This window comes from Athene noctua, chromosome 7 (assembly GCF_965140245.1).
Source record: "Athene noctua chromosome 7, bAthNoc1.hap1.1, whole genome shotgun sequence".
Taxonomy (NCBI): Eukaryota; Metazoa; Chordata; class Aves; order Strigiformes; family Strigidae; genus Athene; species Athene noctua.
Genome location: NC_134043.1, coordinates 7,622,046 through 7,640,311, shown reverse-complemented (window position 1 = coordinate 7,640,311; position 18,266 = coordinate 7,622,046). Strand labels below are relative to the sequence as shown.

The window sequence follows — 18,266 nt, the reverse complement described above, 5'->3', positions numbered from 1 at the left end:
TTTATATTTACCTTTTCTTCTTTTGGATCAGTTATTAAAAGTAAGCAACTACTTTTGGTGTCTCATTAGCTGTTCCAGAAGCTTTCTTCTTGCCTCCCAGTTTCTGGTTACAGAAGCATGTCAGTTGTGAAACCAATATAGTAATAATGAAATCTGTATCTTTGTCTGTTTGATGAATATATAACATTCCATTCCCATAATTAAGGCAACTGAAAAGGTTTTAGCATATAAACAAAAAAAAATGCTGTTTGCAGTTTAAACTTACGAAGATGCACACAGGCAGTTTCAGAACAGCCACCAGCAGAGGTGCCAATAACAGAATCAGATATCACTGCTGGGAAAAAATACATTCCTGAATTTGACATCTGGGTCCTGCAGCTGGAGTGACTAGAAGAAGAAAGGGAAACAGTACAGACTGTCATCAAAAAGAGGTAGTGGTGCCAAGTAAGCATGGAAATTACATACAGATGCCACTTTTTTACTTAAGACAAATAGCTCAACTATACAAAAAACAACAGCAACAACCTCCAAAGATATGCTTAGAAGTGCCTGATGGGTAAACGAGCATTGCTTTTTGTAGATTAACTGGCTTATAACTGGAGATGTGAGACTTTGAAGTCAGGTTTATAATTGGATACATTTTAGCATTTGAACAAATACGCTCAAAATAATTTTTATGTATAAAAAGGCAAAGAATAAACTTGGTGTATTCCAGCTGTTTTCTGAGTAACTCATTGTTTTAGCTTTCCAGCCTGATACTTCACTTTGCAATATATCACTCTTGCTCAGCACATCAGTTAACCACACAGGGCCCACTGTAACGACTCTTCTGTAAAGTCCCAACTATCTGACACAAAAGTTAATCAGAATTACTTAGGTAGCTGTGTTGGCAGTAGAAAAGAATGGAGAAAGTCAGTGTGCAAGGGACATTAGTGTCCTGATCCAAAGTGTATCAATCCAGTGAGTTTCACTGATTTCAGCAGGTGTTTGAATAAACTTCTACTCTAATGTTCTTCGTTTCTGTTTAAGAGGATGAGTGAGGACATGGTAACTGGGATGACTGGGCATTATAAGATTTGCTAGAGAGAAACAGACCTTAGTTCTGCCTTTTCTTTTTTAAGATTGCAGGGAAGTGGTACTTTCATTGGACCATTCTGTTCCATCTCAAAAGCTTGAATATTAATAATTTTAGAGAAAAAAATTATAGTAGGATCCATTTATGCATATAATATTTACTATACCTTGCTTTTACATCTAAATGATATATCATATCTGAATTGATAACAGTATTTGCCTGTATATAAAACCCCTGAAATCAGTTATTGGATGGACTACTGTTTTTCATTTCTTTGTGGCTAGAGTTAGTGTCATAAATCCTTTCATTTAAAATTTTTTCTTTGTTGAAAATTTATTCTGTTTTATTTTGCTATGTCTCTTTTTGTGTACATAGTAGGCATGCTCTGCTTCCTGTCTTTCCTTCAGTCAAAATACAACTTTCCTAGAACCATGTGATTTAATCATTTCAACAGAGAAATAGTGTTTTCACAAATAAAATGAAAAAAAGTAATCTAGAGTTTTAGGAGTTGTTTGGCTGATCAATACGATCTTCTGGGGAAGACAGATAATCAGATATATAACATATATGTAGTGCTGTGTGATGCGTAATACCCGCTGTGAATACAAAAATAATGTGTGCCCTCTTTTTTGAGTAAACTGTGCACTAAGGGCAATAAGAAAACAAGAAAATCAATAGCATAAGAACTCACTAGGAATGCACTGTCTAGAAAAAGTACTAGCAAGGGCTTTAACCAGACTGTAACTCGAGAAGACACTAGATTAAGCTGTAGAAATAAAGAAGTTTGGCTCAGAAGTTTTGTAATGGGATAAAGAACTATTTCTCTTTGAGATCCAAAAGTAATCTGTCTTGGAAATAGTTGAAAGCCATCTGTCAATTGTTAACTGTCTTGAAATAAATGAATGATCTAAATCTACTGTACAATGGAAAGATATCTATATACTGGAATCATTTCTACCCTGTTGATAACCTCAGCAGGAAAGCTGGATAATATAGGGGTCCTAAGGATTTTCCCTTGTTTGCAGGGGTAGTCCTAGGGAAGTTGTACTATCCTCAGTGCTGCAGTTTTTTCTCTAAATGTGTACAGGTTGTACAGACTCCAGGAGCATCAAACCAGGCATCTTCTACAGCAATAAATCAATCTTATTTAATAGAACTACTCCATTGCCATAATATCTGATTTTAGAAATAAGAGTATTTAAAGTTTCTCTTTCTAATCTCAGACCTTCAGCATCTGCAAGGAAATTTCAGGCTACTTTACTAAGAAAAGTAAATGGGTATGCTTATCTGGGGAGTAAGCAATTGCATAGGTGGTTGTGAGATTCTGTCTACTGAAATACTTGAGGAAAGGTAATGTAGGTTGGCAGCTAAATATCTTCTTCACTGAAGGACACTTTACGCAATATACTACAAATTGAAAGGAAAAAAGCTTGCACCCAAATCAGTCCTATACAAACAAGACCCTTTCTTGTTTAGCTTGTATTATAACTTGCTGTCTTGGTGCTATCAGAAGCAGCATCAATGGGTCTTGCTACCATTTGGGAAACCTGTGTGTATTTCAGTCACACATTGTTCTTGCAGGATTTCCTTAGGCTAAGCTGCAGAAGTGAAAGAGCTCCATTTAAGAGAGTCTGTGAATAACTAGGAAATGAGCATCAAACTAGGCATTATCTGAAGATGTTTGTTAACATGCAGGATGTTCCTTAAGGCCTCTATCTTGAATGAGAAGAGTTTTTATTCAGGATTGCTTTTTGAAAAAGCAAGAGTTCTTTTGCATGCATGTCACTATGGGCCCTACTCAGGCAAAGAACGCTATTTGATGCTCTTGGCACATGTCTACTTCTCTAGTTTCCTTGGATATACTGCTACATGCAGCCTTATTTGGAAGAAGATTATACCTCTTTAGGAACGAGGATGGGCACAGTTTATGACCTTGCATACTTGCCTATAAAACACTTCTTTTCTATTGCAAAGTTGTAACATATCATAAATTGAAACTGGATCTCTACTGAGGGATCTCTAGAGGAAAAAAAAATAATTGTGGAGAGAAAGCTCTGCATTTTCACTGGAAGAGCAACTGTGACCCTTACCTTATCTTGATAAAATACTACATTTTGTATCTATCTGAGACAAAGGAAATACCTTTGTATAGGCAGTAGGCTCAACTTTTAAGGAGGTGTTAGGCAAAATGATTTTTTGTCATATAGTGGAATGACAAGCAGCTGGAGAAGCAAGTTTTAGAAGGATTACAACTCAAAATTACAGCAATGGAGATAAGTGAAATTAAAGTTTTCCTATAAAAGTATAAGATTACATACAACCCAAAGTATAATCAGTTGGATTTGTGTGTGTATGTCTGTGTACTTGCATGTATAAATGAAGAAGACAAACAATCTTTCCAGAAGAATGTTCTTACTTGAGGCCTTGCCTACAGAATGCATACCAAGGAAACAAAACCTAGGTGGTTATACTCGTGTAATTTTCTGTAATATTGACAGAGTCTCAGAAACAGCTTAAGAGAAGAGAGAATTAACCTTTAGACTGTGAAATCCTTAAACTGTGAAAGCCATCGGCTAAAAAGTTAAGAAGGCATAAAGTGTAACCTTGTTAATTCGAAGACAAAAGGGATCCATTCATACATTCAGTCTTATGTTCTTTGTCTAAGCATTATCCTCATCTCTAGGGAAGCAAAGACTTGGAAGAATATACATGCTATATTCATGTTTATCTAATTAATTTATAGAGAGATTCCTAACTCAGCAGACAGTTTTAGTATATCAAAGTCAAGGGTCCTAACATATGTCAGCCTTCTTACACAGATGTTATACATTTGATATCTAATAAATAATTAAACATTGGATTCAGCAAAGATACACAGAATATAGATTTGGCCTATTTAATATTTGGAAAGCTACTTATTTGTGACAAACAAAAATAATTTAGATACAACAATTATTTTAGTAAGGCACCGTGAATTTTTTTGACAAGATTCACTTTGGAGGCTATGTCAATTTATGTTAATTCAGTGCAAAATCACACTCGGATATTGAATACATTAACCATTTTCCATTTTGTGCCCATTGACTTGTAAATCTTGAATTATTAGCTTTTTACTTCTGATGGTTTTATCAATTGCCTATTTTAGATGGAAGATCTTTAAAAAATGTTAGAACAGCATAAGCTATGCAGTTATACAGTCTTCTCACCTACTTTAAATTAGAAGGGAAGCCATCATGTACTGTGTATGAAGATACCTACAGTTCAGAAACAATGGAAGTGTGGCTGAAGTGTGGCAAAACCAGCATATGTGAACTAATTTCTCATCGTTTCCAAATCATAAACAATTAACTGTTTCTTTTCCATAAACCCTGTCTATTGTAATGTAATGGAACAAACACAAAGCATCTGGAAAGAAAATAATTATAATTAAATTAGTCTTTCCAATTAGAGAAAATGGTAAGCCTTTCCCTTGATTTAGAGTTATAATAATCATTTGTAATCTGATTTAAAAGGGGCTTATGGTTGCATTCATAAAACTGGGAGACATTAGGATTGACATGACCTCTTAGGTATCTAAAGAAATTATAGGCCTACAGAGGTAAGAATATATCATTAAATTTTGAGCTGACATCATTTTTTATTTCTACTGACCTTTGGTTGGATTAAGTCCAGTCATCAGAAAATAATTCCATTTCAAGCAGCTGAGAGTTATTATCAGGTTTTGCTGATTCAGGATTAAGTGTACCTCAGTGGCTGAAGAGCTCATTAGGATGAGCTGTCCATTCATTTATGGAGTTTGTGAAAAGAGAAAGCAGGAAAACATGTTGTAGCTGTATTATTTCTGGTCTGGAGCTTGAATTACTGGTGTATGAATACTATCTACAGCTCTATTTTATAATGTGGTACAGAGTTCTGTAGTGTTCTAGACTCCACTTACTGACAGCTAGATTTACAAGACAATTTTACATTTCTACAAATGATATGGACACTTACATCTAAACATAAATCTTAAAAAGCTTTTGTCGATTTCTAGCAGATCTAAGTGCCTAAATATCTACTGCTGCTAACCGTTTCAGGCTTGATAGTGCCAAATGACAAAGTACGATCTGCCTAACCCCCAGCAGAAGTCATAAACAAAGCACTTCTCAGCTTTTTTTCGAAGGACAGTGCTTACTCCTATAGGTGCTTTTTTAGACGCACACTTAATCCTATAGAAAACATTGAAGAGAAGGAGGAGGAGCCTTCTTGCAAAAAACAATGTCCCTTGTCAAGGGACATTGGTGCAAAAGCTCGAGTTTCCTTGCAGTCTAAGAGAGCGCACTCTCTCCTGGGAGGGTGCTTAATCGCCATGCTGTTGTATTTGGTGGGATGCTTTTGTCTCGTGAGTCCTTTTGAAAATGCCTAACTTTGCATAAATAAATATTCACTGAGTCAGAGAGAGACTAATTGTATAGCCCAGTGGTCAGGACAGTCAGGCTGGATAAAGGGACAGGTAATCACAGCTGCTTCTCTGGCCGCATTAATTTCTGAACTCGGTTAATAACACCAAGCAGTACCACTGTCAGCTCAGTCGGTGTAACCTCAGCTTTTTAATACCATGTTCCCATTCAGGTAGATGTACCATCATTTTCCTTGCAGGGCATAGAGGGCATAATGGGCCCAACTTTGGCCAGCAACTGAAAGAGTACATGTAAAGTGTGTGGTACTAAGAAGAGAGGATTTTAAAATGGATTACCTTTAGAAACAGAAAGCGTTCTAAAGAGATGCAAAAATATTTGTTCTGATTTTTAATTGTTACCAAAACCAGTGAAAAAATGAACAGGATCTCTTTCAAAAACCTGGGTAGCAGAGTGGTTCTTAAATATCACAGACAAAGGATCTATCCCTCATCTGTCACAGTTTTTATTACATAGTTCCCACAAAGTGCTTGATGAGGGGTCAAAGTTTCTTAATCCTCCTTCCGTATTAGCTTGTAGGAAGAAGCGAGAGCGAATAGATTCAAGGATTCATGTCTCTGATGACTGTTTATTCTCTGGGCTGGAGTATGGTTAGACTGTTGGATGGGTGTACACGACACTGAATATTTATGCAGTTGCTAGGCTTTCCCCTTCAATGCAGAGTATTAGGAGAGCCATATAGTTCCACACATTCAGACTGTACAATCTGAGCATATTTAGTTTGGCTTCAGCATATCTGGGCTGACTACATTTCTTTAGTGGAATTAAGGCTGCATTTGAGGCAGGGACCTAATGTTTATTCCTAAGCAGATTTCACACCAAGAGGCAATTTCTTCTTTCCTTAGTTGATACGTTAATTATAAGGAGAAAGTCACAATGTGATACATAAAGTAAATGCTTGCTTTCTTAAAGCTCATTGTTAAATAGGAGAAAACCTGCTCTGTACTTTTCAAGGATTCTGCTTTTAAAAATCATACAAACATCCATCACATTCAAAAAGGCCTGTGGACTATATATATGAATGTAGATTGACAGTGTGTTTTAACAAATAGCTACATTAAATCTGATGGGCAATATAGGTTATAATCAAGAACATGGTTAATCACGCTATTACAGTTCTCTTTAGTTTAAAATACTGCTATTTGAGATTCTTTCCTGAGCCTTGTTTCAGAGAAAAGTCCTCTGCAGGACCCATGGTCATGTAGTCAACAGGGAATCATATTTTGGTTATGGAGGAAGCAGGGCTCACTTCCCTTGAAGAGGGGCATCTATCTTCTCCATACCTTTTCAACCCCTTACCCTCTACCTGAAAACTGGTTTATGTTTGTTTTACCAGTTCAGCTGTTTACTTAAGGAAATTTTGACAAGATAGCTAAACTGGTCTAACAAGTTGCTGCTCTCAAAAAACAGGGTCCCGTTTTTTTTCTCCCCTCACTGCTCCCCGATGCATGATTGCACCCTCTATCTTGCAGTTGCTCCAGTTTTTGACTTAGTGAGCTGATTCAGTTCACTATGCTGGCTGAAATCTGTTCACTTTATTTTGTTGGTTAATTTTCTGTGACTGGTGGGTTTCACAAATACACGGAGTCAAGAGCTCATTGCTTCTGAGAGAAAAAGTGCAAAAGTCTGTGTTACAACTTTACTGTCTTTGCTGAGGCATGTGTCTGCTTATTTTTTTATCTTGGATGTAATCAGCCCTCTTTTTGAGCTGACTAACTTCATTAAGATGGTATAAAATAAATTATAAAAAAATAGATACTGTGTATTTAGTTGACTAAGTCTGTTCAAAAGAAAATGTGACTGATTCAACAGAGAATGCACAGCGGGAGACAGGTCCACAGGACTGAGAATTGGAGAGTATTTAAGATATCAAATGAAAGGATTAGAAGAAGAAGGGAGGAAGGGAGGGAGGGAAGGAGGCTGAAGACCTTCCCAGCAGAAGTTAGATTGCTTCAAATTCCTGTGAAACTCCAATCTTCAAGAGCTGAACTGTTTTGCCAAGGAGTCACATGAGCAGCAAAGGTTGAGGGGTATGTGTAATTAAGGGTGAAGGAGAGAAGGAAGTGGACCATTAGGTGTGAGACTGTCCTTTTCAGTCCTGCTGATTAGTAGATGAACTCAGTCACCTTGTGTCAGTGCATTATTGGTGCCCAGTTCCATGCAGGATGATACTGTTAAAGAATCACTACAATGGGGTTGGGGAGAAAGAGAGCAAGCCAAGCCAGGTGGGGGCCATGACCTGAAAGGCCATGGAAGGGAAGACAGTAAATACTAAGGGGTAAGGGGGAGCAGGAACTCATTAAATCTACTTTGGTGTCAAGTTAATCTAACATAAAACCATACCCTTGTACAACAATCCCTTCTTCCCTTTTATTTGTGTTAGAGACTCTGGTTTCTCTTATCAATGCATTCCTGTACTGAGTTCCAACAGTGCACTTAACACTTGTATAAGAGATGTAATTCCTCCCCAAAAAAGCAGGAATAATAGACTTCAGGCTTGCAATGAACGAGACAAGAAAACCGGAATTATTCTCTTACTTTCCGTAGATTTTAGAGACAGAGCTGGTCTGTGAAAAATAAGGTCCCAGTTTCATCTTCTACTATCAAGCATACAACATTTCTCTCTTTCGTGAACTCATGTAGACAGACTTGGCAGAATGAGTGTTTTTAAAGGTATTTTAAATATTAGATATTTTCCCCAAGGAAAAGAAAGCAACTATTAACCTAAGAGGGGGCAGTATTTGAAAGGAGTAACCATAAGAAAGGTGACAAGTGGGACGTCCAATGAAAGGTGGAGTAGTTGTGAAAAGAGAGTTAAGGAAAGATGTTCTGTTTGAACTTCTCAGATTTATTTTGTTTTATGTCTGTTGAGGAGTGTCACATTCACCTTTGGCGAGGTGATACATTAGGAGTATTACCAGTGATAATTATTGCTGTCCAGTCTTTTATTGTAGCCTTGCAGAGTACATCAGTAGTGAGAGCAAATTTATGGACAGCCAGTGTTCTTGTAGCTGTGCTGGCATCAGTGATGACACTGACAAGCTGGGAAGGTGCCTCCTCAGCCTTTCTTATCCAAACCTCTCTTTGAGAGATCTGCCCGATTATGGAGTGCTGACTAGGAAAGAAAGGAGAAAGTAAAGAAATGTGTGCTGTGACTGCACTTTAAGAAATTTGCGAATAAAACCAACCTTTGAATTTAAAATTTCATGTGATATACAAGTAATTTATCTTCTGGCTAAAGAAGTGCATATCTTGGAAGGGAAATGCACATGAGAAGACTCAGAAACTCTTGTGAAGGCTGGATCTTTCATTTGAACAGTCTCTCTTTTTCTTAGTTGCCCAGGATATTGTGTGTAGTCTTAACAGAACAGAGCCATTAAAAATTCTGTAAAGGTATATTCTTAAAGGCAAAGTTAAGTAGAATAGAAGCTATGAGAAGAGGATAGTAGAAATAAAAGGCAGCATTAACAGCAAAAAAAATCCAAACCAAAAGCAAACCAAAACAGAAGCCAAAGAACTCTTCACAATGTAACCCTTCAAAAAAATCCATCATAACTTCTACTTAGTTTGACATGTTTGTGTGGTGAGAATCTGTTCCTGGTGTGAATTCCAAAAGATAAGGATATTTAAAATGTTGACCTATTTCTTTCAAACACTCTGCCACTGAAGACAAATTACAGTCAGACTGTTGATAGCTGGGTATGCAAAGCTTGCATGCCTTCAGTAAGAGAAAACCATTTTGCTGAAAATTTATTTTTGTTATATTCAGCAGAACAATTCCACCTGCTCCACACTGAAAGATTTAGTTTCTTGTAGATCTCTGACTGCAGCTGAAATCAGAGGAACTTGTAATCTTCATCTGTAATTGATTTGGGCTATAAGGTTATACACTTTAGGAAGCATCGTTCTTCTGTACCCTGCTGTCTCTGAATTCAGTGAGAGCTTGTCACTGAAGCTTCCTCTCCTTTTAAGAAAATAGTAATTTTAATCAATACCTACTACCTCTGTAATGAATCCTGACTCCTCTGAAGTCAGTAATAGCTGTGCTGGAGCCTGGATCACTTCTATCAATGACTGAAAATGGTGCTTATGAACTGCATTGTTACACATGTAGATACATTTATGATTAAAATATATATAAATAAACACAAAGTATGCTATTAAAACATGTTTTCAGAATCAGCAAGCATAGCATTTTTTTATTGTATGTCCTGTTAGAACTAGAATGGTGGGAAGACAGTAACAGAATTGCTGTTAAACCAAACTATCTTTAAACTTCATCCTGTTAAAGATTGAAAATTTTCAGAGAAAATGAAGAGAGTGACAGAAAATTTGTTGCCTAAAGATAAAAGATTTCAAGAAATCTGTGCCTTCTTTATAAGAAATAATCCCAGTGCTCATGTAATTTCAATTGACACGTGATTTATGGCTGTGAAAAGAGTCTATAGCTCTTTCAAAACATAAAGTGAGGGAGTGGCATCCTTTGAGCAAGAACTCTGGTGCCCTATCTGCTTAAGTGTTTCCTAAGTTTCAGCACTATGAGAATATGAGAATACTCCATTGTTAGGGGATTTTGGAGGCATGCCTGGATCAAGGAAGTACTTCCTCGTCATGCTGTTTCCTTTCCCAAACAATATAAAAAATGGCCTTTTCAACTAAACATCTAGAGGTGGTCACTTTGTACATTGTCCAACTAGAGCTCAACCATCGTAAGATAAACCATTCACTTGTATGAATGGCTCCATGTTATTACTCCTACTTCCTTTTTATTTTCATGGTGATTTTGTTTTGATTTATGTATATGCATAGAAGTTGAACCCCCTGTATAATGATTGTGTCATAACACTAGCCAAGAAAAACCAAGAAACTCCACCTTACTCACTGCCCTCTATAGCCTGTGTACATTAGCTCAGACACCCTCACTACCCCCACTCGTCTTTTCACATGCTCCTCTAATGTGGACTCTCTACAACCTGATTAGACAAGAGTAAAAATATACCATACAAATAATGGATTATAGTGTAATTTTATCCCACTGCTTTAAGTATTCTAACTTTACTTCCAAAGAGCATTTCAGAGGAAGCAAAAGTAAGTTCATGTACATATTCTGTTCTTGGTTTAGCCTTGCGTGATCCAAAGGATTTCTAACTAATCTTAAGCACTCAAAATGTGTGCATTATAGTATTAGGTGAATATCCGTGTTTTAGTCCAGCATTGCTGTTAGCACATTGTAACAACCATGGCAAAATAATTAGTGCCTGATCCGGTGGAAAGAGTCTTTGTAAATACATTATAATGTATTTAACGTCTCTGTAAATACATTATAAATCTTTTAAACCATGTAACCAGTACTCACCGGTACCCACATTTGTTTTCTGTTCTGTATCTTGAGTTGCATATTTAAAATTACTTGGGTACAGCTATTATTTTATGACATCAGGAAAATGCTGTGTCTGTGCATTGTGTATGTCTTGAAGAATGTCACTGTGATTATTCTGTGGTGTAGAATAATTTGGGAAAAGACTTGGAAAGTCTCTTTGAAAACTTTGGAAAGTTCTTGATGTACATGGATTTATTCAATGTATAGATTACAAAATTAGGTCTATTCACCTTTGTCACTGAGTTTATACTTTGAGAAATGTATTTACTGGGTCTACTTTTGATTCACAAAAATGTAAAAAAGTCAGAGCCTCAACAAAAATCAGCTTAAAGGTGATTTTGTTTTAAAAGGGAATACATTCTTATTTTTTACCAACATGGTATATTTGGAATAGCTCAGTGGCTTTGAGAGAAATTTGCCTGATTTGCTCTGACTTATTCAGAGGTAAAAGACAGAATAGGATTCATAATTTCTTACTATGTTTCCTCATGACAACTTCATTCGATTTGCAAATATTTGCTTTGTAAACAGTACAAATGTATGTTATACTAACATCTATAGATATATATAAAGTTATTTAGAAATAAATACATGTGGCTTTTGACTCATTTTCCTTGCTGGAGCAAAATCCCAATGATCTTGCAACTCCTTTTCAAAAAGTTCTTCTGTCCGTAGTTTCACTAATTCTACAGAAAACAATGGCAGTTTTATAAAACTAATGTAGGTCTCATCTCTCTGAGGCATGGGTTATGTTTTAATTTTGCTAATTTATTTTCTACACAAATGCTTCCTGTTGTTTGTTTAGTGTCCTTTTAGTGGTCTTTGGCAGTAACACGGACTGTGGAGTTTATTCTGTCTTTCACCCTCTTTCCTGCTAACTCTGCTTGAGGTAACAGTTGACTGGCTGAAGTATAATGGGAATAATCTAGGTTAATGCTAGAGAGCTCTAAACATTTTCTCAACAAATAAACAGCAGCATGTTGATAGCCAATAAGTATTTTACAAGTGCAATTAAATCACAGTGATTGATTGGTCTGGGGTGAAAATGAGAATAATTGAAAACAACAAATTCTTCACGGGGAAACCCTCACTAAATTAAGAAAACACACAAGCAAACAAAAATAAACCATTTAAGAAGTTCTGCTCCTTTACCACGTTTTCCCCATTTCTCAACTTGGCTAACAAGGAACAACTTGATGAAAGTGAGACCTTTTGTTCCTTGAGAATGCATCTTTTCTGTTGTTAATTTATGTTGAGTGAAGATATACATTAGACTTAAGTGATCTAAAAGTTCAGTTGCTAAAAGGGGGGACCTACTTCCTCTTCTCTCACTGTGCCTGGCTCCAGGTTACAGGTTCTCGCACTTTTGTGGTGCTTGTTGGGTTCCTCATTGAGCTCATTCAGTTCACTAAATTGCTGGAAAATTGTTTTATTTTTCTGCCAGGTTAGTTTTGTGCTGGTTCAGCAAACTGAACCAGCTCAACACAGAATCAGATGACTACTACCGTCATTGCAAGGAAAAAAGTGTGCAGGGTGTAGCCAAGGTTGCAGCCTCCTGACTGGAGAGGAGGGAAGTTGAAAACAGAAAGGTCTTATATGTATGAAAATACCCAAAATAAACACGCAATTTAATGCATGTTAGCATGCATTTGGCACAGCGATATATGCTCCACAACATCACTAGGGTGCTGTGCTTGTAAAAACACATTATTTCTGGGTAGTATCATTGCAATATCCATGTTGCTTATTTCAGTTCTGTGACTAGCAGGTATTGTTTATTTTTTTTTTCTTTTTTTGACTTCAAAACTTAATTATTTATAGATTAATAGCAGTTGTGTTTGTTTTTTTTTAATGTAGGAGCGTACAAATATTCTCAATGGCTCTGTCCTCTTGGGTATTGGTTACTTTTAAACACACTCTAACACGAAGATATGACTAACTTAGAGAAGTAAGATTTCAACAATAATTACTGGAATTTCTATAGTCTGGCTGATTCCTACTTAAAACATTTTTAAGAACAAATAATGTTAAGATTATAATACGTCATATTACATTATATTAAGAAAATCTGGATGGAGACTGGATAAAGCTCCAGAGAAAAAACACATACTCCAGAAGATACACCAGTAACTTTATTTCTAGTCCAAATGGAATGTCAAATAGCAAAATGGCTTTGATTCAGCTACTTTTGATTACTATTTACATGTGAAACTCAATTTAGAACAGCAAAAAGCAGAAGAAATAGAGGATTGGCTTTATATGCATGGTGTAAAGGTTAGTCCCATGCAGTAATCTTGGTTTGACTCCCAAGAGGCTGTACACTTTAGCAATGAAGTAGACTGGTTTTCATTTGTAGATATTTTGCCCTCAAAAAGTTCTTTGTTTAAAGTGATAGTTTAAAATGTTATCTGGAGTAAATGAATTCTAGTGAAAAAAACAAATTACTCAAAAAAACCTCAGAGGTGTCAAGTGAATAATCAATATATACCAAAACTAATTTTCCTGCTTCTCATAGAGAACTGTGGAATTTTCAAAGAAATTATTGTGCATTGAGAACTGCAAATAAAAGCATTAAGAAAAACATTATGAAATAAAAATACCACTCAAAATAACTTTTTGTCATATATTTTTATTTACCTTGAACAGAAACTTTTGCAAACCATCAATTACTGAGAATGGGGAAAAAAAACACCCTAGCATATAACAGAGGAGGCTTTGGTTATAAGTGCCATTTCTACAGCAGAGTTAAGCTACTGTAAACCAAACATCTCGTAGTAAGGTAAAAATCTTCAACCAAGTTTTTAAGAATTTAACAGCAACACTGAAAACATTTACATATAAACAACAGAAATATTTTCTAAACTTTTAACAGTCACTTTGCTACAATCCAGAAGTGTTTAGTTCACATATCTATACATACAGACAAGCACTAAAACTTCTGTGAACTAACCACTTGTCCACAGGACCTGCCTAGACAGTTTGTCATCAATACGAAAGGTTTTTTTATATAAATAAGTCAATTAAACATCACAGAAATGAAAACAAACAATATAAAATTCCAATTGTAAATAAATCTGTACATTATGGTCAGTGTTGTTTTTCTGAACTCTTGCACAACTTTAAAGTGTCTATTTATAAAATTAAGGCAAGGAGCAGCGTTAGCTGGAATGGAAACTTGAAGACTCGGACTCTGTAGAAACAGAAGAATGTCCCCCACGTTTGCTTTTGGAAAGAATCTTGAGGCTTGATCCTCTGCTAACCGATGTCAAGGCATTTTGTGCTGATGTTTTGAATTTGGCACCCAGGAAGGCATACAGAATTGGATTCAGGCAACAGTGGAAGAATGCCAGGGCTTCGGTAATGGAGATCCATTTATGCACTATCGTCTCCAAGCTGCAGCGATGTCTGATGACTCCTAGCAAGATGAACGTGTCGATGCTGATGCCGATATAATATGGCAGCCAGCAGGCAAAGAAGGCAAGGATGAGGATAACTGTTGTCTTCAAGGCTTTGCGCTTCTGGTGGCCTTTTGAATGTGAAAGCTTAGATATTATAATACAGTAGCACGTCAGGATTATCAGACCAGGCAAGACAAGTCCTACCAAGATATGCTGAAATCTAAAAGAAATCAGCCAGTTTTCATGAGGGTACATGCGATCACACAGATACTTCCCTTCTACTTCACTAGTACTGGCAAAAATTATATCAGGCACTGTCAAAAGCACAGCTGGTAGCCATACGCCTACATACACCACCTTCTCAGCCAACAGCTTTCGTGGGCGCTGGCTGTTGGTAGCATGGACTATTGCCAGATAACGATCTAAACTTATAAAGGCCAAGATCAAGACACTGCTATAAAGGTTGACTGTGTAAATGACATGAACTGCCTTACACAGAACGTTCCCAAAGTACCAGCTTATGGCCGCATCCACAGACCAGAATGGCAAGGTGATGACGAAAAGGAGGTCAGCCACAGAGAGGTGCAGCCTGTATTTATCTGTCATGCTTCTTTGTTTCTTCTGGTAGCCCATAACAACAATAACCAATCCATTGCCGATTATTCCTGTTAGGAAGATGATGGAGTAGATTGTTGGCAAGAAGATCCGGTTGAAATCAGCATTCTCATGCTGAAAGCATGGCTCTCCGTAGTCTCCATAGTCACCTGAACCAATCTCATCCGTGCCATTATCAGAAAATTCAATGATTAACCCAGACGACAGCTAAAAAAAAAAATAAATTATGTTAGCTCCTCTGCAAAAGCTCACTCTGTATGACAGTATGTTAAGAGTTGCCTTAACAGTCTCTATCATTATGAATAGGCAATCTTTTTGAAAACCAGACAAAAGACACACACACACACAAAAAAAGCAAATTGTAAGTAAAAAACTTCCTTTGTCTTTCTCTGAGGACTAAGATCTTGTAACTAAGGCCAGGGGATAAAAGGGAAAAGATAATGGCTACTCCCTGAAATACCTTTGGTTCTGGACACTCAAGTTCTCTAATCAGAAGCATACTACAAATGGAAGAGCCCAGAAGTGCTGGAGGCAAGAGGTTAGCCCGCAAAGAATATCACCCATGACATTTAACTCTTACGACAGAGAGCTATAAAAAAAAATTACTTGGACAGAAATGCTGCTGCTCTTAAGTCCTTTCTCATTAATGGGATGGGGTCAAGGAGAAATAGAGAAGGTACCCTTGGCTGATGTAATAAAGGATAAATAATAGAAAGAATTCCCTGCTGAGAAGCAATTGACAGCTCCACACGCAGACACAAGGAAAAAAAATTTAAAACCCCAAGCCCGTAAAGAAAGAGAGAGGTGACCTTAAGCAGGGGAACTCAAAGCCCCCGGCGGCTCCCCGGGCCCAGCCGCTGCCCTCCCTTTGTTCCCCGCCCTTGGCGGCTGCGGGGCAGGGGGTGAAGCTGGCCGGGGCTGGGCTGCTGCCAGGCTGCTGCACCAAGTACAGCAGCGGAAAAAGGAAGCGAAATTCTGGTGAGGGCATGAAAGCACATCAGGAAACCACCAACGGTTTTGGTCACCACGCTGAGAAGCGGTGCAGGCGGGCGAGTGCCACCTGGCTATGTACAATTCCTCAGGTTTTCAGATTTTAGCTTTCGTGCCCTGTACACCACGAAGCCCCGAGCTCCGCGCAGGATGCGCCCCGAGGACCGCGCAGCACCGCACGCACGGATGCACCAGCTCCACGCCGGCATAAACTGCGCGTTAAAGTTTACAACTTGCCAGAGACCCCCGGTTTGGTCCTCTACTCTCCAACCCCCGTGGCAGAAGAGCGGCCTCCGCCAGAGCGGGACGCCGCCGCGTTTCGGGCGGGGGGGAATCGGCTGGGCGCTGCCGCCGCTCCCCGCCCCACCCTGCGCTCCGGCAGCCCCAGGTTAGGGCGGGCACCGGGGCGGAGGGATGCCATTCCCTGGAGTCAGGGCGCTCCAAACTTCCTCGCGTGGTCCCCCTCATCGTTCCCCTTGCTCTAACTGCCCCACCGGTGCTTTCCTGCCCGCAACGGCGCCGCACGTCACTTCAACTGACGGCCAAGCAGCAAAGCCCGAGCAAGAGGCGGGAGTCCAGCAGCGGCTGCGGCGAGGTCCGAGGCGCTGCAGCCAGAAGCAGTAGCGGCAAGAGGCCGGGGCCGAGCCCTGCCCGGTTTTCGCCCCGCAGACCCCCGCAGTTTGGCGGGCTGGGAAGCAGAGGAGGCGGCGCAGCGCCCGGCCCCGCGCCCCCCCCACCCTCCCGCCTTACCCCGGCCCCGCTTCCCGCGGGCTCGGGGCGCTCCCCGCCCGCCGACGCCCGCAGCCTCCGCCGAGGGCACCTTTGTTTGCAAACAGCGCGCACATGGGCGAGCGCGGCGGGGAGACAGGGCTGTCGTTCCGCTGCCGCGGAGCAGCGGCGTCGAGCAGCCAGCGCCGCCGGGACAGCCGCGGCCCCGCCGGTCGGCTCAGCTCCCGGCACTTACATCCAGACTGTCGAGGCTGTTGTCCAGGCTCTGAGCCATCTCACGGCTCTGGGCTCTCGAGGTGTTGTTGGAGTTGTTGTTTTGTTGTTGCCGCCGCCGCGGCTCTCCCACGGCCGCCACTCGTAACTGAACCAAACACACGCCCCGGCGCTTCTGGCGGGACGCGCCTTTTATAAGTTCCCTGGCCCCCTCCCGCCCCCGGGGCAGCCCCCGCCTGGCTCCTCCCCGGCGAGTGTCACCGCGGCCCCGGGCTCCGGGTGGGCGCCTCGGGCCGCTCTTTGTCTGCGTCGCCGGGGCATGGGAACTGCACTTGCCCCAAGTGCCCGCGGGGGCGTTCCTCTTCAGGGGGGCACTTGCCACCTTCCGATTGATGTGTGCATACCAGCCGTGTTTTTGAATTTCCCCTCAAGAGAATTCTTTGAAGAGTGTTGTGGGGCCCCGTGTTGCCATGGGCACCCCAGGCGAGCTCCGGGTGAAGTCCTGGAATCGTGATGGAGGAGGAAGAGGAGAAGTCATGATACCATCAAAATATAGTCAACTCGGTCCTTAGAGTTGTCCCTCATCCCTGCTGAGGAGCGTACTGGGAGAGGCTGGAAGTAAGGGGATGGTCCTTACCGAGGGGTGAGAGGTTCTGCAGACCTTTCAGGGGCTGTGCAGCGAGTGGGCTGCGAGTTGCCCTCTGAACTCCTCTGATGTCTGTGGTTTTGGGTCAGAAGTCTGATGAGGAGCTGGAGGTGCTTCATCAGTGTTTCTTGAGGAGATACCATGATGGTTCATTGTGCCAAAAAACTTTGGAACATTACAAGAAATGTGTTAAGGAAATAACAGAAATTAGGAAGAACATAAAACGTTGTCAAAATAATGGTGCTGCCAACTTCATTTAAAACCGTGGGGTTGCATGCTCAATATCTTGTCATCTAAAAATAGCAAACAGCAAGCTCTTTATTTGCTCACTAATATCAGGAACACTGCTTGTCTTTCTCCTTAATCTCAAGCTTGGTAAATTAGTTTTTTAAATGTGAAGGGTGAATATCCTTAGTAATGAGCTGTTTCCAGTAGTTGGATAATATGAAAAAAAAGAAGAAAAAAAAAAATATAAAAACCTGGAATTGTATGTATGTAGAATAAGAATAGCAATAATAAAATAGGTTTGCAAAGGAAAGCCAACCCACATATAAAGAAAAATAAAACAGAATAATGGATTTCCTTTACAGTTGTCTCTGGGGTCTCAGTACTGTTGATATTTGTGCAGGTAAACTGATTTGCAGAAAAGATTTTGATTAGAATAGTGTGTCATCGTCCTGCCCAATTTCACAACTAACACCATAGTGAGTAACTATATTGGGAATAATTGATTCTGCTACATAGATTTACTCTTTACAGTTGG

The 18,266-nt window shown here is 39.6% G+C and overlaps 1 protein-coding gene across 1 annotated transcript; it reads right to left on the bottom strand.

Annotated features, from left to right (window-relative positions):
* Nucleotides 1–13,544: 13,544 nt before the first annotated feature.
* CXCR4 (C-X-C motif chemokine receptor 4) lies at nucleotides 13,545–17,019 on the bottom strand. Its single transcript, XM_074910699.1, has 2 exons — nucleotides 16,880–17,019; nucleotides 13,545–15,132 (listed from the first exon to the last, which is right to left on the bottom strand). Exons 1-2 carry the CDS (start codon nucleotides 16,916–16,918, stop codon nucleotides 14,071–14,073), a joined length of 1,101 nt encoding a protein of 366 aa, XP_074766800.1. The 5' UTR covers nucleotides 16,919–17,019; the 3' UTR covers nucleotides 13,545–14,070.
* Nucleotides 17,020–18,266: the final 1,247 nt, after the last annotated feature.